The sequence below is a fragment of the Chlorocebus sabaeus genome, chromosome 9, assembly GCF_047675955.1.
Source record: "Chlorocebus sabaeus isolate Y175 chromosome 9, mChlSab1.0.hap1, whole genome shotgun sequence".
Classification (NCBI taxonomy): Eukaryota; Metazoa; Chordata; class Mammalia; order Primates; family Cercopithecidae; genus Chlorocebus; species Chlorocebus sabaeus.
Window position 1 is genome coordinate 113646226 of NC_132912.1, and position 23299 is coordinate 113669524.

Sequence of the window (23299 nt, forward strand, 5' to 3'; positions counted from 1 at the left end):
CGAACTACCCCTCTAACATTTCGGTGTATTTTTTCCTAGTTCTTTTGTTTTTTAAACATGGTCTTCATCATGCCATAAATTTAACGTTATGTTGTACTTTTCCCCCATGATCTGTGTAGTTTTTAGTTCTTTTTTTTTTGTTTTGCCATATATATAGTCTTTATTATATGTAGTTGTTTTATTAACTAAGATTTTTTAAAAATGTAGGTTACGATTGCTTCACTAATGTTTATTATAAAAAGTCAGGAATAAGACTCTTCCCTTTTGTAGCTTTGAAAACATGTGAAATTGTTATTGTCAAAAGTTTTTAATCAAGGTAAAATCATTTTACCTAAAACATTAATTTAGAAATAGAATATAGGCATGTCAGTTCCTAAATGCTGTTTCTGTTAATACTTATGACAGACAGTAGTCTGTATGAGATATTGAGTGGTGATGCTAATGCAGACATTTTTTCCTTTTGTACCAATACACGTACTGTAACAAAATGATTATATAAGTTTATATTTATTGTAGAATTTTTGAAAAATACAAGCCAGAAAGAAGAAAGGCCAGCAAAAACTGCTACTGGTGTTAAGTTTTCCATTCTCCTTTCTGTGGGTATATATCAGTGTATGACTTCTATAAATCCTTAATTTTTTTAAATTAAAAAAATGGAATCATACCATGTATGCTATTTTGTAAACTTGATTTTTCTCATACCATGAAATATGGTAAATATCTTTCCCTGTGGCCACGTAATATACCATTTTACATATATACCATTTAACCGTACCTTTATTTTTAGACACTAATTTCCAGTTTTTATAATAAGTAATGCTGTGAACATACTTCCAGCTATTTCTATACAACTTTTCTTTCTCCACAAGATAAATTCCTTTGATTAGTTTTTGAGAGAACCTAGTCTTTTTTTTTTTTTTAAAGAAGACTTCACTTGACCTTAAATCATTCATTTAACCCCAGCACTTTAGGAGGCTGAGGCAGGCGAATCACGAGGTCAGGAGTTCGAGACCAGCCTGGCCAAGATGGTGACACCCCGTCTCTACTAGAAATGTAAAAATTAGCCAGGCACGGTCGCTTGCGCCTGTAGTCCCAGCCACTTGGGAGGCTGAGGCCGAAGAATCACTTGAACCCGGGAGGTGGAGGTTGCAGTGAGCTGAGATCACGCCACTGCACTCCAGCCTGGGTGACAGAGCGAGACTCTGTGTCAAAAAAAAAAAAAAAAAAAACATGTACTATGTATTCAGGCAGTGTGCAAGGTGTTAGGAATTCATTAGTGAGCACAACAGATGTGGCCCCCACTCTGGCACGTAACTTGAAGGTTAAGATGTGGGAGTGTATGCCAGGCATAACAGGTACTACATAGGTTTTTTTTTAAAAAACTTCCAGCATCTTTCAGGTACTGACTGTGTACTTCAGCCAATCTTCATCATTTATGTATTTAGAAATTGTGTCCTATAAAAGTTATTTAAGATTTTTTTTATATAGCTCTTTTTTTTTTCCTTATTACAGTTGGTGGGCCAGTTTATTGCTAGAGCTGTTGGAGATGGAATTTTATGTAATACCTATATTGATAGTTACAAAGGAACTGTAGATTGTGTGCAGGCTAGGTAAGTAAATCACTTTTCCTACTTAGAATTTCAAAATAGGGGAAAATTCTACAGGATCATATTGAAATGACACTTGGCATTAATCAAACTCTGTACATCTGTTTGTCACTTCTCTATATTCTCCACTGTTAAAATGGAGAGAATGTTGACATGACATACCAGGAAGAGGACAGTACTATAATGCAAAAGTTCTGGAGTTTAGCTAAATCATTAATTACCTTCATGTCAAGCCACTCTTCTTTGGGCCTCAGTTTCTTTATGAAACAAAGCCATTGGACAGATCTTTTAAGTTCTGTTTTCAGGTTCTAGCATTCTGTAGTAGTTTAATATTCTAATAAGATGGATAACATTAACAAGAGAGGCCTCATTTATAGTTTTATTTTGTATTTATCTACTGTAGAAATTTTAGTCAGAAAATATCTTTTTCACTCTTGTGATTTAGTATAATTAATATGATATTTGGGATAACTAAATGTGATATTTGGGAGTTATGCTATATGATTTTTCTTGATTTCTTGGAGACTTGGACTCAGCCATGTCTTAGTTTTCCTTAGGTCTGTATATTAATTTTCTAGGGCTACTTCACATCATAGTGAAATGGTCTTCCTGGGTAGGAAGGCATGGATCTAGGTGAAAGTTAATTATATATGAAGTGTTTCTTCTCAGTGTAGATCAGTTATTTTGTAATGTGTTTTGATTTTTCTTGAAGGAGAAATGAAATAAAGCATGAGAATATTAACATGAGGATCAACTTTTTTTGCTCCTTTTTGTTTTGAAAAAGTGTTTTGAATTTTATTTTGCTTTTATGTTTTGTGAAAGATTTAGGGCATATAGGATTTTGTAAGCTTTATCCATAATTTGGTAAACTTTAGGTCCAGCTACCAAACTTAAATTTTTTTTCTTTCTCTGTAGAGCTGCTCTGGATAAGGCTACTGTGCTTCTGAGCATGTCTAAAGGTGGAAAGCGTAAAGATAGTGTGTGGGGCTCTGGAGGTGGGCAGCAATCTGTCAATCACCTTGTTAAAGAGGTAATGGATTGGGTATTGTTTTTAACTTAATTTATATGTATTCCTCTGAGTGAAATAAATTGTGGCTACTAGCTGTTATTTTTATGGACAAAAATTAAGTTCGGTCTTACAGCTGTAATTGGAAAATGAAATAATTCTTTTATATTTGACTTTATGAGCTTTTATTATAAATTATATGATAAAAAATGAGTCTGTTAAAAGGGCTTTCATGAATAATTATAAGCAAGCCATCTATGAACTTCAAAGGAATGCCTGAAATCTTTCTCTTATATTATTATTTAATAATTTTCAAATGCTGTTGAAATGAGATTTTCTGTCTTTTAGCTATTCAATAAATATGCTTTTATATAAGTAATTTAAAACTAGATAGTCTTAAATAATGAGTTAGGAATTATGACCACTAGAGTAGATCAGAGTGTTAGATTTTTGTGAGGACGTTCACTACCATATGCATGTTTTAAAAGAAAATTGATAGTAATCCCAGTACTTTGAGAGGCTGAGGCGGGTGGATTGCTTGAGGCCAGGAGTTTGAGACCAGCCTTGTCAACATGGTGAAACCCCATTTCTACTAAAAATACATAATAATTAGTCAGGCATGGTGGTGTGCACCTGTAATCCCAGCTACTCAGGAGGCCGAGGCACCAGTATTGCTTGAACCCAGGAGGCAGAGGTTGCAGTGAGCCAAGATCACGCCACTGTACTCCAGCATGGGTGACAGAGCAAGACTGTGTCTCAGAAAAAAAAAAAAAGCGCGATTTATTGCATTAAAATGCCGGATTTATTCCCTGTGGATTTTTTTTTTCTGGCTGTATTGTGGTATTCTGTAACAAGAAACCAAAAAACAAACAAAAAAAACTCCTTATCTGCAGATCTCTTTAAGAAAAGGCATGCAACTAGAAGATTTGTAGTTCATGTGCTTCTGATTTTTGAGTATAATCTTTTCATGTAACTGTAATTTTGATTTTTAGTAAATCTTTTAATGAGGGGGGTGTGTTTGTGTATGTGTATCTAGCTTAAGTGTTAAGGAGTTCAAAATGTAGTTAGAGCCCTTGACCATTTTTGCTTTTATATATGTTAGATGAGTCAATGTTTGTAATGTTGTGATTGTAGTATCTGTTTTTAAAAATTAAACAATTATTAGAAAAATTGAGGTATAAAAATAGTAAAGATGCCAGGGCAATTGGGCAGGAAAGATAAAAGGCATCCAGATTGGAAAGGAGGAGATAAAACTAGTTGTATTCCCAGGTAACATGATCTGTATTCAGAAAATTTGAATGAATCCACATTTTTTTAGCTCCCCAAGACTGAAACCAAACTATTAACTAAAAAATGAGTTCAGAAAGGTTGCAAGACACAAGATTAGTACACAAAATTCAATTCTATATACAGTAGGAATGAATGATCTGAAATGAAATTATTGCATTTATGATAGCATCAAAAATAAAATACTTAGGAATAAATTTAACAAGAGAAATGCAAGTCTTGTACACTGAAAACTGTAAAACATGTTGAAAGAAATTAAAGAAGACCTAAATAAATAGAATGATATCCCATGGTTATGGATTAGGATATTTAATATTGTTAAGATGGTAATACTCTCCAAAATTAATATTTTTGGAAACTGGACAAGATGTTTTATGGTGTATGAATTATCTCTCAATAAAGAAAATTGACAAGATAAAAAAGGAAATAAAACTACCAGTATATGAGTTTGAGGTTGACATTATTTGGATATTCGCTTACATGGAAGGGTTGGATCAAAGAAGACTTTTAGAAATGTATAAATGTATTTGTAATTTATCATTCTCAGAAGTGCATGGAATTTGATGGGGTATATTTTTAATACTTTTAAAGTTATGTAACATGTTAAAAATAAGTAATATAATTTGAATAACAAGTATAGTCATGTGCCACATAATGATGTTTTGGTCAGTGATGAACTGCATGGGATGGTGGTGGTCCCACAAGGTTCTAATGGAGCTGAAAAATTCCTATCCTCCAGTGATATGGAGACAGTTGTAATGTTGTAGCACAGTTACTTTGTTTTTTCATAAATTTAGTGTAGCCTAAGTATACAGTGTTTATAAAGTGCATAGCGGTGTATGGGTAATGTCTTAGGCCTTTACATTCACTAACCACTCACTCATTGAATCACCCAGAGTAACTTCCATCCTGAAAGCTCTATTCATATTGAGTGCTCTATACAGGTGTATCATTTTAAAAATCATTTATACTGTATTTTTACTGTACCTTTTCTATGTTTAGATACACAAATACCATTGTGTTCTAATTGCCTATATTATTCAATATACTGACCTGCTGTACAGATTTGTAGCCTAGGAGCAATAGGCTATATCATATAGCACTGGTGTGTAGTAGGCTATACCATCTAGGTTTTTGTGAGTATACTGTATGATGTTTGCACCATGACAGTCATGTAACACACTTTTCAGAATGTATCCCTATTAAACGCATGATTATGTATTAGTTTGTAATTATAAAGTAAATATATTCAAATGCTGTGCTTTAAATATTACATGTAAATATTTAAATACATATTTACTTACATGTAAATATTACATCCTAAAGCATGACAGCAATTAAATTTTACTTTACCTTTTATGAAAATACATTATAAAAGTTGGAAGGATACTTAAATATGATTTTTTTTAATTCAGCCAGCATTCAACATTCAGACAACTAGATATGTGCCCACCAAATACAAAGAGGATTTTAACAAAGAACATATAGGCAAAAATATTCCTAGCTGAAGCTCTTGTGCTGAAAAAGTTCTCCCACTTTTTTGAGATGTTCAAGTTTGAGCAGGAAAATCAAGACTTGTTTCTTTACAGCTGGAAACTGAATTATTGAACATTTTAAATAATGAGTTTCAAATTCTCAGTTGTAGAGAAAAGAGAAACTATGTGGAAATCTTTGCCCTGTCTAGTAATGCCCCATTATCATCCTCATTTTTTGGCTTTCAGTGCACTATTAAGAGCATCTTGATAGAAGTGAAATATTTATGCCACTTTATGTTGAAACTTTGTTAGTGCCCTCTAGTGGTATTTAAAATCCCTTATTTTTAGTGGCACACTAAAGCATTATGGTCACAGCCCAGGACGCGTCCATTATAAACCTACTCGTAGATCTCAGTGATTCAGACACACTGAAGCATTGCATTTGAGTCATAATTATGAACCATTTAAAAATTGGGGATTTATTTTTTAATTATGAAAAATTCTGTGATAACAGTACCATGTCCAGTCTATATGTTACTAGCTGTTACCCATTATTTCATTATATTGGAATGAGGGCAAATAATCCTGTAGGCAAGCACAATATTTTAAAAGTTAGGGGAGGCCGAGACGGGCGGATCACGAGGTCAGGAGATCGAGACCATCCTGGCTAACACGGTGAAACCCCGTCTCTACTAAAAATACAAAAAACTAGCCGGGCGAGGTGGCGGGCGCCTGTAGTCCCAGCTACTCCGGAGGCTGAGGCAGGAGAATGGCGTAAACCCGGGAGGCGGAGCTTGCAGTGAGCCGAGATCTGGTCACTGCACTCCAGTCCGGGCTACAGAGCAAGACTCCGTCTCAAAAAAAAAAAAAAAAAAAAAAAAAAAAGTTAGGAATTCTAACACATCTCAACTTTTAAATCTAATAGATTGATATGCTGCTGAAAGAATATTTACTCTCTGGAGACATATCTGAAGCTGAACATTGCCTTAAGGAACTGGAAGTACCTCATTTTCACCATGAGCTTGTATATGAAGTAAGATTACCTTGCCATGTCAAAGAGAATTATTAAGTGTTCCTTTTTGTACCATAGTGACTTATGCTTTTTAAATAATGTACATCCTTTTTTTAGTATCAAAGGAGGAAGTGGTTTTTAAATTTTTACTATTACAAAAGGCATCTGATACATTTAGGAGCGGTTTCATATATAAATTAACCAAAAATTCACTCATTGATTCAATTTTTAGGCTGTTATAATGGTTTTAGAGTCAACTGGAGAAAGTACATTTAAGATGATTTTGGATTTATTAAAGTCCCTTTGGAAGTCTTCTACCATTACTGTAGACCAAATGAAAAGAGTAAGTATAACATTATTTTTGAACAACTTTTAGGATTATGCCTTAAATATATGATTGAATACAGATTATGAATTGTCAGTGACTTTTCTTTAGGTATGTTTAGTGTTATTATGCCTATATGTTTTATTTTTTCTTAATGGTAATGTTTGAGGTTTGAACCTTTTGCAACCATTTCTTGGAAAGTAACACTGCAGTGTGGTTTTTTTTTTTTTTTTTTTTAATCTACTTTAACAAATGTGATTATTCTACCTCAAGGGTTTGGTTTCTAAGATGTGACAATTTCTATTTTATATCTAGCGAGAAACATGAACCTTTAACTTTTAACAAATTATAAAGTACTTTTTTCCTATTTAAAATTTTATGATTCTTGTTTTAAATGTTTGTGAGGTTTGTGTTTGCCCTGTATTTTTTTTAAAAACGTACTAAGTGTATATAGAGAAGTAGATGGGAAAGGAGTTTGCTCAATGTCTGGTGTCTGCCTACAGCTCTTTTAAGAGAACAGTATTTAAAAAAATTTTTTTAGCTATGTAACCAATTTTACCTATTTTTTAAATTTATATTTTAAATTTTAGGTATCAGAGGGGTACATGCACAGGTTTGTTAGATGGGTATATTGAGTGATGCTGAGGTTTGGGCTTCTAATTAATGATCTTGTCCCTCAGGTAGTAAATACAGTACCTGATAGGTAGTTTTTCAACTCTTGTCTTCTTTCCCACCTCCCCACTTTTGAAATTCCCAGTGTTTATTATTCCCATCTTCATGTCTGTGTGTACCCAATGTTTAGCTCCCACTTACAAGTGAGAACATGCATTATTTGGTTTTATGTTTGTGATAATTTTCTTAGGATAATGGCCTCCAGCTGCATCTACGTTGCTGCACAGGACATGATTTTGTTCTTTTTTATGGCTATGTAGCATTCCATGGACATATATGTACCACATTTTCTTTGTCTGATCCACCATTGATGGGCACTTGGGTTGATTCCATGTCTTTGCTTTTGTGAATAGTACCCGATAAATATACAAATGCAGGTGTCATTTTGGTAGAATGATTTATTTTCCTTTGGATATATACCCAGTAATGGGATTGTTGGGTTGAATGGTAATTCTATTTTGAGTTCTTTGAGAAATCTCCGAACCACTTTCTGCGGGGGCTGAACTAATTTGCATTCCCACCAACAGCATATAAAGCTTCCCTTTTCTCCTCAACCTTGCCAGTGTCTGTTATTTTCTGACTCTAATAAAAGAGAACAGTTGTAAAACACTGTAACAAATCTACTTTCTGTGCTTCTCACTATTCAAATCAGACTTCAGTTTAACCACTTGAAAATTTGGCCTTAAATATAGATTGATGACATAGTGATGGATCGATTGTGTTTTATGACATATATTTTGTATTGGCTAACACTTCTGTGTGTAATTTCATTGTTGTAGGGTTATGAGAGAATTTACAACGAAATTCCAGACATTAATCTGGATGTCCCACATTCGTACTCTGTGCTGGAGCAGTTTGTAGAAGAATGTTTTCAGTCTGGAATAATTTCCAAACAACTCAGAGATCTTTGTCCTTCAAGGTACTTTAACTACTTTCTCAATATAAAATAGTGGATGAGGTCTTTGGGAAAGTTAAGTGCTAAGTTAGTTTATCATTCCCTGAAGTCACTGAAGAACATGACTCTTGTGAGTTCATGGAGAAAGAAGGGCGAAGCTTCTTTTAGCCCCCTTGTAAATCTGTACAGGACTGCCTCATGAAGTCCCAGTTCATTTGAAAGAAACTAATCTTGTGGAGCAGTTCCGTTGTTGTAAGTAGTTTCAGTGTTATTTTAGAGTAGGTATTATCAGTGATAAGATGAGAAAATTGAGGCTTAGGGAGGTATACTTTTTCTAAGGTCACATGGCTAGTACATGGTAGAAGCCAAGTATGAATCCAGGACTTTCCTGGCTTCAAAGATCTAGGCTCTTACCTGTACTGGACATGGCTTCCTTGACTTCTTTACAGGTTGGAGAATTGGGTCTAATTGGATGTTCTCATTGGAAAGTGTGTGTGTTGGGGGGTGTGTGGAGGATGTTCTCACTGGAAAGTGTATGTGTGTGGGTGATTTTCCTTGGAGCTATTTTTTTGCTACTAGGATGTAACTCTTAAGGAGTTGCTAAGTTTTTTTGTTGTTGTTAAAGCTAATAATGAAGCTTATAATGTAATAATATAAATGTTTAGTAATAGCCAAACTTACTGCTTGTGTGGGTCAGTTTTATATAATCTTAAGTTCTTACAATTTTTTATCTGGAAAATTTCTTAAGCTTTGATATTTTTATTTAAGTGCATTGTAAGAATTAAAACTCAGAAAAATATTTCCTAGTAGGGGCTTTTGCTTTAGAATTTTAGAAGCCATTAAAAGAGAGGGAAAAGAAAGTGATGAAAGATAGTTTAATAGCTTTACTAGAAATATTTGGAAATATAGACATTAGTTTGGTGATGGCAGGATTTATGTATGGATGTGCCAAGTGGTATACATTAGTAAAAACTCTGAACTTTGGCAGGCCTTATTATTATTGACTGCTTCTTCATTCCCTACCTTGGTCTCAATACGTAGTCTGAAGCCTTTATGTTCAAGATGATGTAGCTGTTTTCCACTTAGACTTGATATGAAAAGGGGCCAGTACCCTGGCATTGACTTTTTGAAAGTTTTTCAGCCTCTGTTTGAAAGTCTGAATGTTTCTGTGTGGCTTTATTCTCGAGGGTCATGTGAGGCAATAAACTTTCTGTGTATACATACCATATAGCTTTGACTTGGGTCCTTTATCTTTTAGCCTATTTGGGTGAGGTGCACGTTTGTGTGTGGTTTTGCATGCTTGTGCCTGGGGTCAGAGAGTAAGGGCTAATGTCGCCCAAGTTCTATTTCCCACTTACTGCTTTAGGCCACTGGCCAGCTGTTCCTTCTGGGCTATTTCCACTAGCTAGAGTGTGGTTACGTTATAGAGCAGGGCTTTTTGAGTTTGACAAAGCACAAATCCCAACATGGGGCATAGGCTATGATTCTGATTTCTTTTTTCCACATTCAAGTTATGGCTTCTCTACAGTTGATAAAACTTTTTATTTTTTTTAATTGTCAAACATGGATATTTTGATAGGTTCCACAGCTCCAGTTTGCATTATTCTGAATTATGTTAGTGTTTCTTATTTGGCTCACTGTTAAGCTTATAAATAATAATTAGAAATAAATTTAAATTTCTAAATAAAATGCTTTAGTTTGAGTCAACTTTTTTTTAATGTGACTGTTTGGATAGTGAACTTACTAAAACAAAAACTCAGATTTGATATTGATGTTTTATGGTAAGATATATAGTAGGGAGTCTTTTACAAAGGAATTAGAGGCATGCTTTTTTTTTTTAAAAAAAAATGGAAAACCCTTTAAAAGCTAACACATAACAAAAAAATACCATGTTTTTAATTTTTTTTGTTGACTATAGTCAGAATCTGTATCTGTTTTCATGTCTTCGTTTTTTTTCTTCATTACAGGGGCAGAAAGCGTTTTGTAAGCGAAGGAGATGGAGGTCGTCTTAAACCAGAGAGCTACTGAATATAAGAACTCTTGCAGTCTTAGATGTTTTAAAAATATATATCTGAATTGTAAGAGTTGTTAGCACAAGTTTTTTTTTTTTTTTTTTTAAGCACTTGTTTTGGGTACAAGGCATTTCTGACATTTTATAAACCTACATTTAAGGGGAATTTTTAAAGGAAATGTTTTTTCTTTTTTTTTTGTTTTTTTTTTGTTTTTCGAGGGGGTAAAGGAGGGACAGAAAAGTAACCTCTTCTTAAGTGGAATATTCTAATAAGCTACCTTTTGTAAGTGCCATGTTTATGACCTAATCATTCCAAGTTTTGCATTGATGTCTGACTGCCACTCCTTTCTTTCAAGGACAGTGTTTTTTGTAGTAAAATCACTGGTTTATACAAAGCTTTATTTAGGGGGTAAAGTTAAGCTGCTAAAACCCCATGTTGGCTGCTGCTGTTGAGATACTGTGCTTTGGGAGTAAAAAAAGAAAGTTGTTTCTTTGTCTTAAAGAATTTTTTAAAAATTAGTCATGAGACTTATTCATCTTTCCAGGGAACATACTGATTGGTCTTAAAAGACTAGACAGTTAAGTAAATGGTGGCTGGAACATCTATTTTTCTACAAAACTGGAAAAATGAACCTGGTTCTAGAAGAATGTACACCAAAATAAAACATGTGAAGCAGTGTTGATTCTTTATTGGGAGTACATTATTTTAGGTCTCTTAAACTTTAATTTCACACAGTAAAGTTTAAATCTCATAAAGAAGCATATTTGAACCTAGTGAATTTAATCTTAGTGTTCCTTGAAAACTTTTTTTCCCTACAAAATTTCAAGTGAAAAGTACAATAGTAAATTAAGATTACACTGGGGAAAAAAATGCAGGTATTACTTTACTCCATTGTTATCTGACCTAGAGCTTAATTAAGTTTTAGAAATATGTTATACCTTCCATCATTCCATCATCCTTAAATTCTGTTACCAAATAATGGCTAGTGTTACAAAAAGTTATACTCCAAAGACCCAAAGCTTGACATTTACCCAATGTATGAGAAAATATTACCAATTAGTAACACAGAATTATCATATATTTAACCTCTTTTACATAGCCTAATAACTCAGCAAGGCCTCAAGGTCTATGCTAATTTAAACTGCTAAATATTGACTGTAGCAAACAAGAATTATATTCAGAATATATGAGGGTACTGTTAGGAGTATACTAATTACAGGTTTAGATACAGTCCGTTAGAATTAAAACCAAGTTTAATGTTCATATTTACCTCATGGGTTTTATCAAGCCCATATTACCTTGGCTTATATAAATATAGTTACCATTTTTAGGTTTTTTATTGTTTGACACTTGGATGATAAATGCATTTTATTCTCAAGTCCTTAAAATTAATGTAATTAAAAGTTAGCTGCCCACAGAATAGGTGAGGGTTTCTTAAAAATGATATTTAAGGGCTGGGCATGGTGGCTCACGCCTGTAATTCCAGCACTTTGGGAGGCCAAGGTGAGCGGATCACCTGAGGTTGCGAGTTTGTGACCAGCCTGACCAACATGGAGAAACCCCATCTCTACTGAAAATACAAAATTAGCCAGGCGTGGTGGTGCATGCCTGTAGTCCCAGCTACTTGGGAGGCTGTGGCAGGAGAATAGCTTGAACCTAGGAGGCGGAGGTTGCAGTGAGCTGAGATGGTGCCATTGCACTTGTTTGGGCAACAAGAGCGAAACTCTGTCTTAAAAAAAAAAAGGTTTAAGACAGTTTTGTTATTACTGGTAGGATCTGGTCACACAAGATAGCATTAAACGTGACACAGCACATAAAATTGGTTTAAAAATTTTGTTTTTTATGTAATGTAAAAGTTCAATGAACACTTTATGCAAGATTGGAATGTATCTTCAGATTTAATAAACATAAAGATCCTCTGTATATAAAAGTTATATTTAGTCCCTTGTGCCCAAGAATGTTATCTATAAGAGATCCCAAGAAAGTTACCTATAAAAGATAGCAATAGCAATGGTGAACAAATAATTTAATTTGCAATTCTAAAAACATGACTTAAACCCCATAAAACTTGGTTCATAGTTCAACTGTTTATGTTCAATACAAACCAGCGTGTTTATATTCATAATACAAATTTCATCAATCTTGGATATTTTTGTATTTATATGAATACTCTCAATTTTATTGATAATATTAACACATACTACTTTCAGCACACAGAAGCATATTTTCTAGTTATTATTAAATAGTAGATAATGTAGGTTGTTCCCTAAAGTGCTCAGTTATTCAGTGGGTTATTTGCCGTTGATCCTTTTCTGCCATTTCTTGTTGGCGAATTGTATTCTGTGCTGCTTGATGCATTTTCTCTAGTTTTTCCAGAGTCAGAGATTTTAAGGGTAAAAGTTTGGGTTTACACAGCACCATTGTGGTTATATCTTCCACAAACAATGGCCCTAAGTTTAAGAAGAAATACGAATTAATTCAAGAAAGATAACCCAGTTGTTTGGTAGTTAGATTTGCAGCTAGAATGAAGGTCTAAAAAATTAATCTGATGTCAGTGAAAAACTCTTGTACCTAAACTGAGTTTTGCTGTGGGATCAGAAAGATCATTGTCACTTTAAGCAGCATTTGTATTTCTGAGGAAGACAAGTTTTGAGCTTTCTACCCAAGAATCTATGCTACCATAAGACACAACTTTTTGTGTCAGAAGTTTAATTTTAAAATAAGATTTGGCAGAATATATATACATAGTGCAAAAAATATAGCAAAGTATGATATTTAACATAAATATACAAGTAACAATGTTTAAACCTTTGGCTTTTCTTACTGTTGCTTTAGGTTTCTCTTTTTCCACTTTCAGACCTTATTTAACATTACAGTAAATTCCACTATTTCTTTCATTGAAGTTTCATATTGAGCCGGGCATGGTAGCTCATACCTGTAATCCCAGCACTTTGGGATGCCAAAGGGGTTGGATCGTTTGAGACCAGCCTAGGCAACACATTGAGATCCCGTCTCTACAAAAATAAAAACAAATTAGCCAGGCATGGTAGCACATGCCTGGCTAGTACTAGCATATCAGTAGGCTAGGGCAGGAGCCCAGTAGTTCAAGGCTGCAGTGAGCTATGATTGTGCCAACTGTACCCAAGCCTGGCTGACAGAGTGAGAACCTGTTTCTTTAAAAAAAAAAAATTCATATTGTAATTAGCAATTTTAGGAATTAATTAGCTAATTGGCAATTTTAGGTATAAGGTAAGATAACAAATGTTTCATTTGTTATCTTTTTACTGGATATGAAAAAGCATATAGTAAAAGTAGACAGTAAATGGGATAATACAGAACACAATAGCTATAGATGTTTAGCTATTAAGCCTCCTATGTGACACTGCCTATCACTTGTTTAGTCCCTATAATAATGACTTCAATATTTGTGATGTACATACCTTGTTTTGGAAGAACTTCCCGGAACATTGACTTCAATTCCGCCATATCTGAGTTGTTGGATACAGTATTTTTTCCTTCAATGAGAAATCAGTATTATTCAAGAATAAATTCCCAAAGCAGATTGCCTGAGACATTTCTGTTGTAGTTTAAGAAGTAAAATCCAAATTCCTATAGAAAGTGAACTACCCTAACCTTGTATAATATTGCCATTAATTTCCTGTGACCTTGGGATAGTTTGCATAAACATTTAGATCTTGTCAACTTCCATTATTCAGTTGTGTTAACTACAAGGCTAGGTGTTATAATTTTTTTTTCTCTCATAGTGAAAACTTGGAAGAGCTTCAGTTTTTAAGGCAAAGATGATTAATATCATCTGAGGAAAAGGCATTTGTGTGTAGCCAGCATGGTTCATTGATAGCATCTCCCCTGAATGGTGAGTGACAAAAAACATGACCACCATTTGAGACGGGGGGTGAGGCAGGTAGGTAGGAAAAGGAGGAACTGGCAGGCTAACATAAGATTCCTACTTGTCTCAACAGCTGGTTTCTACTTTGTGCCTAACAAAAAGAATCCTATGGCTCACTGGCTACACAGCTGCAATTGGTAACGAAGTAATACAATAGGTGAAACTGGCTCGTAAAGAACAGAAATAAGGTAGAGTTTCAGTTTACTGTTTTCCTCTAATACTGAGATTCTATATGCGAAAGGACCAGCAATACTTAACTGAGTATTTCTTATGAACATCCCAGCATATATGCCATTTTTGCCAGTGACATTTGCTCCAAGTATTACAGCCAAGATTCTGCTATGCTGTGTGTTCAAGGTGTTCCAGACTAAGCTGTAGAATGATCCCTTTCCAAACACACAGATGCTTTTCTAGACGGTCCCACCCACTCAAGTGATTCACCTTGCTGATGCAACCTTACCATGCATCTTTCACAACACCACCCCCGCAGATTTATTATTTATAAAGTGGTGAATCTGGCTTGGTGCCTGCCTTTACCAACCACTGCAAATTAATTATAATCAAGTGAAGCTTCTTCTGGTCTTCGTTATTCCTGCTCCACTACTTTGACATTCCTAATAAAAGCTTCCTACTCTGTATTCAAGTCTCTTCCTCTCTCTTGCTCAGATTCTTATTCTGGAATGTCTAAGTTCCTGAAAACCTCTATCTGCTTTCCAGAACTTTGTCATCAAACTTTACCCCTATACTGCTCTAGCTGGGAGAGATGATGAAATAAGTAATGGACCAGGAATAAAGCAACTCATCACTAAATGGAATGTGAAGTAAATAAATATACAATTTCCTTAGACTGCACAGCTTCTACAATATTCTTTTCTTTTTAGGCCTGCCAGTGGTACCTAGTGATCACTGCCCTTTTTTTTTTTTTTTTTCCTCCAGGTTAGGATGAAGGTTACTAGCGTTGCAGACCCCCTGATTAGCCTTGAATTAAAGTATCAAAAATACCACCTAGCCTCTCCATTAAATATATCACAGTGAAAATATTCATTATGATCATGTTTCCTTATTTGAAGCAAACCTGACATGATATGCCACTGAAAGGGAGGACATTATAGATGTTGATAAATGTGAAGGAAATACATAGGAGCTTAGGAGTTTTATATGTATCACCAAAATGCTAAAGTGGTAGATGAACAACTCTTAGCTGTTATATAGCGTAAGCAACTCCAGCTACTCTGAATTGTCACTATTCTTTGTTTTCTCTTAGTCTGATACCTTTTTCACATCCAAAATCTGACCTGACAAAAACAATGAAACTTGGTGCTCTACCAAACCTCAGTTCTCTGTTTGACTAAGGTGCCACTGTTACTGTAAATGGTGTGGAGCCAAAGGGATGGTAGGGAGTGGGTTGTGCCTAGTGTGGGGCAGATCAGTTTCAGTCACTTGCCTGGATAGAATGTCTGTTTTAATAGGGTTGGTTCTTGTTTCTAGGCCCCCTTAGGCATTGGCAGGAAAGAAACAGGAAGGGAAGGGCTAAAATAAGCAAGGTGGTGGTTGGATGGCCAGCACTGGCTGGGCTCTACTTTGATAATCAACTGCCCTGGGAGTCCAGAGTAGGAAGGAGTACAGTCATGGGTTTCTTAATGATGGGATATGTTCTGTGAAATGCATCATTAGGTGGTTCTGTCATGGTGCAAACATCCTAAGAGTGTACTTACACAAATCTAGATGGTATAGCCTAACATAAATCTAGGCTATATGGTACAGTCTACTGGGCCTAGGCTATAAACGTGTACATGTTACTGTACTGAATACAGTAGGCAATTGTAACACAATGGTTAAGTATTTGTGTATCAACATAGAAAAAGTAAAGTGTTCTGCCATAATATCATGAGCATTACAATGGGTATGATATCATTAGGCAACAGGAATTTTTCAGCTTCATTATAATCTTATAGAACCACTGTTATATATGCAGCCTATTGTTGACTACATGTTGCTATACAGACAGTATTTCCTTCTCCCACACGGCCTGCTAATAGCCAGACATGGGTGATTTGCTTAGAGTAATGCACTCTAAGCAGTTGTGGCTACTTTTTAAGAGAACTTTCTTGTCAGGTGAGATGTATTTAAACCAGGGACAGATGGGCCAAAGGAGAAACATAACAGCTATGGCTGAAATTCATGTGTATTCTACAACTGCCATGGCCATTTAATTCAATAAATATGTGAGGTTTTTTTAATCATATGCCAAGCATTGTTCATAATGAACAGGACAAAAACTCAAAACTTTGCCTTTTTGGAGCCTACAGTCTAGAGTAAGAAGAGAGAAACAACAGCATGCCAGAAGGTCTACAGAAAATAGTGTAAAGGGGATTAAGGAATGCTGAGGGGGGTGGTGGTTCAATTTTAAGAGGAAAATTATGATGACCTCATTAAGAAGGTGACATTTAAACAAAGACTGCTTTTGTGTGTATGAGTGCATGTGTAATGTCTTTTTAAACAGCAAAAAGTTAAAAGTCTGATAGTATCCACAGGTAGGGACGGTATAGGGAAATCAGCACTGCTAAGCTTTTTTAGAGGGATTTTGCAGTACTGTATCTACTAAAACTAAATATGCACATTTTCTTTGACATGGTAATTGGCTGTAAAGAAACAACACAAATGTATAAAAGAATGTTAATTAAAGCATCGTGTTGAATAGCAAAATGTTCAGCAATAGATAAAGCTAACTAAATGTTCACCAGCAGATCAAAGGTTAAATAAATCATGGAACATCCATAGAATGGAATACTATGCCAAATTAAAAAATGATGCAGATTGTCAAGGCATATTTTAAGAGAAAACATTAAATTACAGAAAATGAAATTTTTCTTACATTAATAGAACCAAACTTATAATGCTCACAGAATACAGTGTCAATTCATCATTTTTTGAAGGCCTTGGTCTAGGTAAATGGAAAATAATCTGCTGCTTCCTTTACTTACGTAGATTCTAAAGTTTGTAATTTCTCCCAGAGATAATAGTTTTGATGAACAGTGCATTCCAAAATCATGATGAGGTATGCAAACCTGTTGTAGCTATTTGGGCTGGATGTCTAAAATTAATGCTGAAAAACTTGAAGGAAAACCAAATCTTTGTTATGAAATATTTTACTCTGCTGTAGGAGTGACAGTTAAAAGGCATGTCTAGGATGGATTATTGCCTTCAAATCAATCATACACATTTGGCAAGTTAAAAATCCCTGGTGCGGGGGCTGGGCGCGGTGGCTCACACCTGTAATCCCAGCACTTTAGGAGGCCAAGGCAGGCGGATCATGAGGTCAGGAGATCGAGACCATCCTGGCTAACATGGTGAAACCCTGTCTCTACCAAAAATACAAAAAATTTGCCGGGTGTGGTGGCGGGTACCTGTAGTCCCAGCTACTCGGGAGGCTGAGGCAGGAGAATGGCGTGAACCCGGGAGGTGGAGCTTGCAGTGAGCCGAGATTGCGCCCCTGCACTCTAGCCTGGGCGACAGAGTGAGACTCGTCTCAAAAAAAAAAAAAAAAAAAAAAAATTCCCTGGTGTGATTTAGCTGGATAACCAAACTAAATAATGGGTGTGAGACCAGACTAGATCACTGAAGTTTCCTTCTGAATGTGGAGAATATATTATCAGTGGTCTTCAAATTTTCTACTTGCATACTCTCAAAGAGATTTGGGAAAACTAGGCATCACTTCATACACTGATATTTAAATTTATTATCATAAATTTAAATTATAAAGGATATAATTTCTAGCATATTTAAAAATAACTGTTACCTCAGTCTTTTAAAAACATCCAATATAATCTAAACGTAACAGCAATTTGATAGCTACCATCATCCATTAATAAAAAGAAGCTAATTTTTAAGTTAGAAGTTTTATATCATCTTTTTTTCTTCCTGGACCTCTATTTCCAACCCACTGTATTCTAGTGTAACATATTTTCATGCCTTTTTTTTTTTTTTTTTGAGATGGAGTCTCGCTCTGTCGCCCAGGCTGGAGTGCGGTGGCGCGATCTCGGCTCACTGCAGGCTCTGCCTCCCGGGTTCATGCCATTCTCCTGCCTCAGCCTCCCGAGTAGCTGGGACTACAGGTACCCACCACCACGCCCGGCTAATTTGTTTTTTGTATTTCTAGTAGAGGCGGGGTTTCACTGTGTTAGCCAGGATGGTCTTGATCTCCTGACCTTGTGATCCACCTGCCACGGCCTCCCGAAGTGCTGGGATTACAGGTGTGAGCCACCACGCCCGGCCTCATGCCTGATATTTTAATGATCATCCTATCATACTTCTTTGCTATAAAAATGTTTATAAACTTTAAAATATTTTGGATTCAGTTATTACAATTGGTACGAAATTGGTCAAAATGCATTACACATTGATAAAGCAATTGAACATAAAAATAAAGTTATTGGCCATGTATGTTAATAAGAACATAGCTTTATTTTCTCAATTAGTTCATGTATATACATGGCTGAAAATTTACTTATTGCTACAATTCTGTTGTTGTTCTTTTTTTTTTTTGAGATGGAATCTTGCTGTGTTGCCCAGGCTGGGGTGCAGTGGCAAGATCTCGGCTCACTGCAACCTCTGCCACCTGGGTTCAAGTGATTCTCCTGCTTCAGACTCTTGAGTAGTTGGGATTACAGGTGCGTGCCACCATACCCGGCTAATTTTTTATTTTCAGTAGAGACGGGGTTTCATCATGTTGGCCAGGCTGGTCTCGAACTTCTGACCTCAAGTGATCCGCCCTCCCTTGACCTCCCAAAGTGCTGGGATTACAGGTGTGAGCCACCGTGCCCGGCCCTATTCTTCATTTTTGTAGATGTAAACATTGAGATGAGAATGGGAAAATTTTTTTCAATCTTTGAACCTAAGTTATATGCTAACAATCATGTAGTGACCTATCATCAAGAAATAATTTTAAATGACTAGCAGACTACTCAATTAGGTATTCCTTCAGTATTGCTGAACGCTGAGAACAGTCTCTTGACTTGCAAAAGCACTACTTACTTAATAATTAGCAAAGCCCTTAGTCTTTCTTACTAGAGTTACCAATGTTTCCTTGTCTCTGTGTTTAGCTCCTAAGAGATGTTTATTCCCTTGAGCATTTTGTCATAGTAAGATTCAACCAGGCTAGAGAGATGCCTTTCCTTCATATATTCTTAGAAAAATAATTGTGGGAATGGTACGCTGGCTCGCATCTGGAATCCCAGCACTTTGGAAGGTCAAGGTGGGAGGATTGCTTAAGCCCAGGAGTTCAAGACCAGCCTGGACAACAAAGCAAGACCTCATCTCTACAAAAAATTAAAAAAAAAGTTAGCCAGGCATGATGGAGTGTGCCTGTTAGTCTCAGCTACTTGGGAGGCTGAGGTGAGGGTACTGCTTGAGCCCGAGTTTTAGGTTGCACTGAGATATGATCACGCCACTGCATTCTAGCTTAGGTGAGAGTAAGAGCTTGTCTCAAGAAAAAAAAAAAAAGAAAAATGGTGAAAGGGGAGATAGGAAATGAGATGAAGCATGATGGTTTATCCACAGGTCCATTTTCACAGGGAATGCATTATCAGCAGACATCACATATAAAAGTTTAGGATCTGAAAATTGATTGTTCTTAACCTCGCTTGCTTGTATACCCCTCCGATTGTCTTCAGGCATCTTGAGGGATATGCATATCCTGGTTTATAGACTGATGATCGATATAATAACCACGTTGTTCTTTGAGATGTTTACGGACTTTCTGAGAAGATTCCATAGTATTAAATTTGAGAAGCCCTAGGAAGGAAAAAAGTTAAACTTTCTTTTTAACAGCAGGACTCTTTAGAAACTTTAATATGCTAAAGTATGTGATAAATTTCAAACAGGAGAATTGAGTATATATTGTTTCCTAAAGTTATGTGATTCTGGAATTCTTTAAAAGTGCAATTATGGGACCAGTATTGCCTAGAACACACTTTGTATTCCTAGGGCAATGTCGCTTTCAATATGGCATATGTAGTAAGATGTAGTAAGATGCACATTTAAGGAAAATACCAGTATTTACAAATAACTAATTTTGAAATTAGTAAAAACTGTATTTCTTTTGAATGTAACATTTATTAAAATCAAGTGAAGAATGACTTTTTTCTCTGTTAAGTGAAAAGTTTAGACCATCCTGGACAAAGCTGTTTTTTAAAAAAGGAATTATTTAAATATGAAAAGATAAAATCTTGCAAAAGACTTGTAGAGTTGGCAAAAATGACATCTTTTTCTCCTATCACAAGGATATTCTGATATGGGGGTTTCTAGTGACACAAGTACAATATTTTGTGCCAAAATGCTAACTAATGGTTATTTATGGGCCTTATTTCTACTTTCTATTACATGAACATCCATTACTAAGAAAAGGTTAAGAACAAAATTGAAGTATTCAAATGGCAAGTCGTCTTACATTGAAATTTTAATTCAGCGTCAGACTTACTAAGGCACAGTCTCTAGGCTTGAGGATCCTGAAGGATGGGGGTGGAGGGAGAAGAAATAGGCACATAAGCGAAGAAGCATAACGCAATATAAGTTCTATACTTAGAAGTATTTGTAAAAATGCCATGGGAACACAGAATAGGGAGAAACTGTGTCAGGTACAAATGGTGGGGGAGGAACTTTAGGTGCAGGTAACAACAGTTTGTGGAGAGGCATGAAGATGGGCAACACAAAGCACATGGTGCATTATGGGAGAGGCAAGGAATGCTATTAAAAAAAAAAAAGTTACGAGCAACCTGTCTGGAAACAAACCCAAACCAAACTGCAGTCAAATTGATTTTGAAGGAAATAAGGAGAACCACTGAAATATTTTAAGAATGAGAATGACCTGAACAGATTTAAATGTATTCAGGAGGACAATTACAAGGGTATTTCAAATAGTTTAGGTGCAGGTGAAAAATGGGTGCTTCAATTGAGCAACTAGCTACACTGTGAAATCACAAAGCTAGGGAAAGACAAGAGTTCAACTTTGGAATCTAATGACTAAGATATGCTTATGAGACTTTTCAGAACAAGTGTCCAATAGGCAAAGGGAAGTATATGAAGCAGTGATTTAAGTAAAAGCCATGATGGGGTGGTGGTTAACTCAAGCCAGCAAAACAATGATACCCTCAATAGATTTTCCATTAGGCAAGTATCTTCATAGAAACAAAAGCAATCAACAGCAAGACCCTTCAAACTGTAAAGACTAAGATTTATATAATTTTGTTATGAAAAGGTTGGCCTTTTTTTTTTTTTTTTTTTTTTTTTGAGACAGAGTCTTGCTCTGGCACCAGGTTGGAGTACAGTCGTGCAATCTCAGCTCACTGCAACCCTCACCTCCTGGGTTCAAGCGATTCTCCAGCCTCAGCCTCCCGAGTAGCTGGGATTACAGGCATGCGCCACTACACCCAGCTAATTTTTGTATTTTTAGTAGAGACGGTGCTTCACCACGTTGGCCAGGCTGGTCTCGATCTCCTGACCTCGTGATCTACCCACCTCAGCCTCCCAAAGTGCTGGGATTAAAGGCATGAGCCACCGTGCCCGGCCAGAAAAGGTTGGCTCTTACGTCATCTCTTGAACTTAAATGTTGTAGACTTGCAGGAGACCTACAAATGAAAGTCTTAGAGGAAGACAGAATCCTTCACAAAGATCTTCCCTGCATACCTATTACATATTTGGGAAAAGAGCCCAGCTCCTAGTTCTTTGTTCAAGGAAGTATAAATCTCTACAGTGGACAGAAATTATGAGTTGATAGGTCAAATTAATGCTGTACCTTGTATTCTATTTGGAAATAAACACTGGACAGTAAAGACTAGAGTGATAAACATGAGAATGTCGTCGTTTTAGGTGACAACAAAAGCATTACTCTTTCAGAGTAGAAAGCTAACAAATGTAACGTGAAAAGAATTTGGAATGATAAAGTGCCTATACAAACAGATTTTTTCTTTCAACAAACATACTAAATGTCAATAATGTACCAGCTGTAGCTAAGTGAGGGAGACAGAGTAGGTAAGAACCAGTTCCTTTCTTTGGTGGAGGTGAGGTAGGGAATGAGACACACGTAAATAAGTAATTATAATTGAATACAATGTACTTTAATAAAAGCATGCCTATTGTGCCTTAAGAAATGAAAACCACTAAAAACTTGGCCAAGGATAGGGGACAATGGGTGGTCTCTGAAAAAGAATCATTAAACATGACATTGGAGCTAGTCCCAGAAAGTTGAATGGGGGTTTACTAGGCAGAGAAGGGGATGTATAGCAAAGGGTAGATGTTGTAGACAAAGTGAACAATACGTTCAAATGAAGACGCATTAAAAAAGTGTTCTGTTGGGGGACATGGCTAGAGTGCAGTGCATGTACAGTGTGCAACAGGTATTGTGGTGGGAGTGACCAGGTAGAGGCCAGTTCACACTCAGTCTGCAATGCTGAATTTGGACTTCGTATCCTATAGTCAGAAGGGAGCTAACTGGATGGTTCTAAGCAGTTATGTGACATGATTCATGTTTTGGAAACACATATTCTAGACAAAATGAAGGAAAAATGAGAAGAGACACTAGAGGAAAGATTAGTAAGGAAGCTGTAATTGTTTAGGTAAGATGATGAAAGTATGAATTAAAGCAGTGATAACAGACACTAAGAGGAGAAGATATAAGAGGTAATTAAGGGTACAAGAAGTTGAGATTCAAACATCCTCCACCTTCCCACCCCTCACCGCCAGTAGGTGATAATGAAATGACCACGGACGACTAAAGTGAGCTAACATGATTGTGGATATACCCATATTAATTAATATTGGAAACACAGATGAGAAGGTTAAGAAGGAAGAGTAAAGACCATGAGTTCGGTTTAGATTCATAGAGTGTGGAAGTCCAAGAGGAAGGTAAAAAGGACTGGAGGCCCAGAGTCAACTGTACAGTAGTGCAAGCTACAGAGGTGGATATAATCACTCAAGAAAGATATGGCAAGATGGTGAGTGGTGGGGTGATGGTAAAAAGAGACAAGAGTATAATATGGTGGTTGAAAGAAGCAGCTGAAGTCAGATTAGTCGCTTAAACAAATTACTTGATTTTCTAAGCCTTT

The 23299-nt window shown here is 35.9% G+C and overlaps 3 protein-coding genes across 8 annotated transcripts in view; 2 read left to right on the forward strand and 1 right to left on the reverse strand.

Moving 5' to 3' along the window:
• PDCD4 (programmed cell death 4) overlaps positions 1–10980 on the forward strand; it is a 27349-nt gene extending 16369 nt beyond the window's left edge. For both annotated transcript variants that reach the window (XM_007964087.3, XM_007964088.3), the window contains 6 exons: positions 1513–1610; positions 2523–2637; positions 6301–6408; positions 6620–6730; positions 8164–8303; positions 10247–10980. In XM_007964087.3, coding sequence (XP_007962278.1) covers positions 1513–1610; positions 2523–2637; positions 6301–6408; positions 6620–6730; positions 8164–8303; positions 10247–10307 — 633 coding nt within the window. In that variant the 3' untranslated portion in view covers positions 10308–10980. The remainder of the gene's footprint in view (positions 1–1512; positions 1611–2522; positions 2638–6300; positions 6409–6619; positions 6731–8163; positions 8304–10246) is intronic.
• Positions 10965–23299, reverse strand: part of BBIP1 (BBSome interacting protein 1) — a 20643-nt gene continuing 8308 nt past the window's right edge. For all 3 annotated transcript variants that reach the window (XM_007964084.3, XM_007964083.3, XM_007964085.3), the window contains exons 3-4: positions 13732–13806; positions 10965–12741 (exon numbers count right to left, since the gene is read on the reverse strand). In XM_007964084.3, the coding sequence (XP_007962275.1) occupies positions 12575–12741; positions 13732–13806 (242 nt within the window). In that variant the 3' untranslated portion in view covers positions 10965–12574. The remainder of the gene's footprint in view (positions 12742–13731; positions 13807–23299) is intronic.
• Positions 13853–23299, forward strand: part of SHOC2 (SHOC2 leucine rich repeat scaffold protein) — a 109553-nt gene continuing 100106 nt past the window's right edge. For 2 of the 3 annotated variants that reach the window (XM_073019326.1, XM_073019328.1), the window contains exon 1: positions 13853–14386. The gene's annotated coding sequence lies outside the window, so the exon portion shown is untranslated. The remainder of the gene's footprint in view (positions 14387–23299) is intronic. The other variant, XM_073019327.1, reaches the window with a different exon arrangement.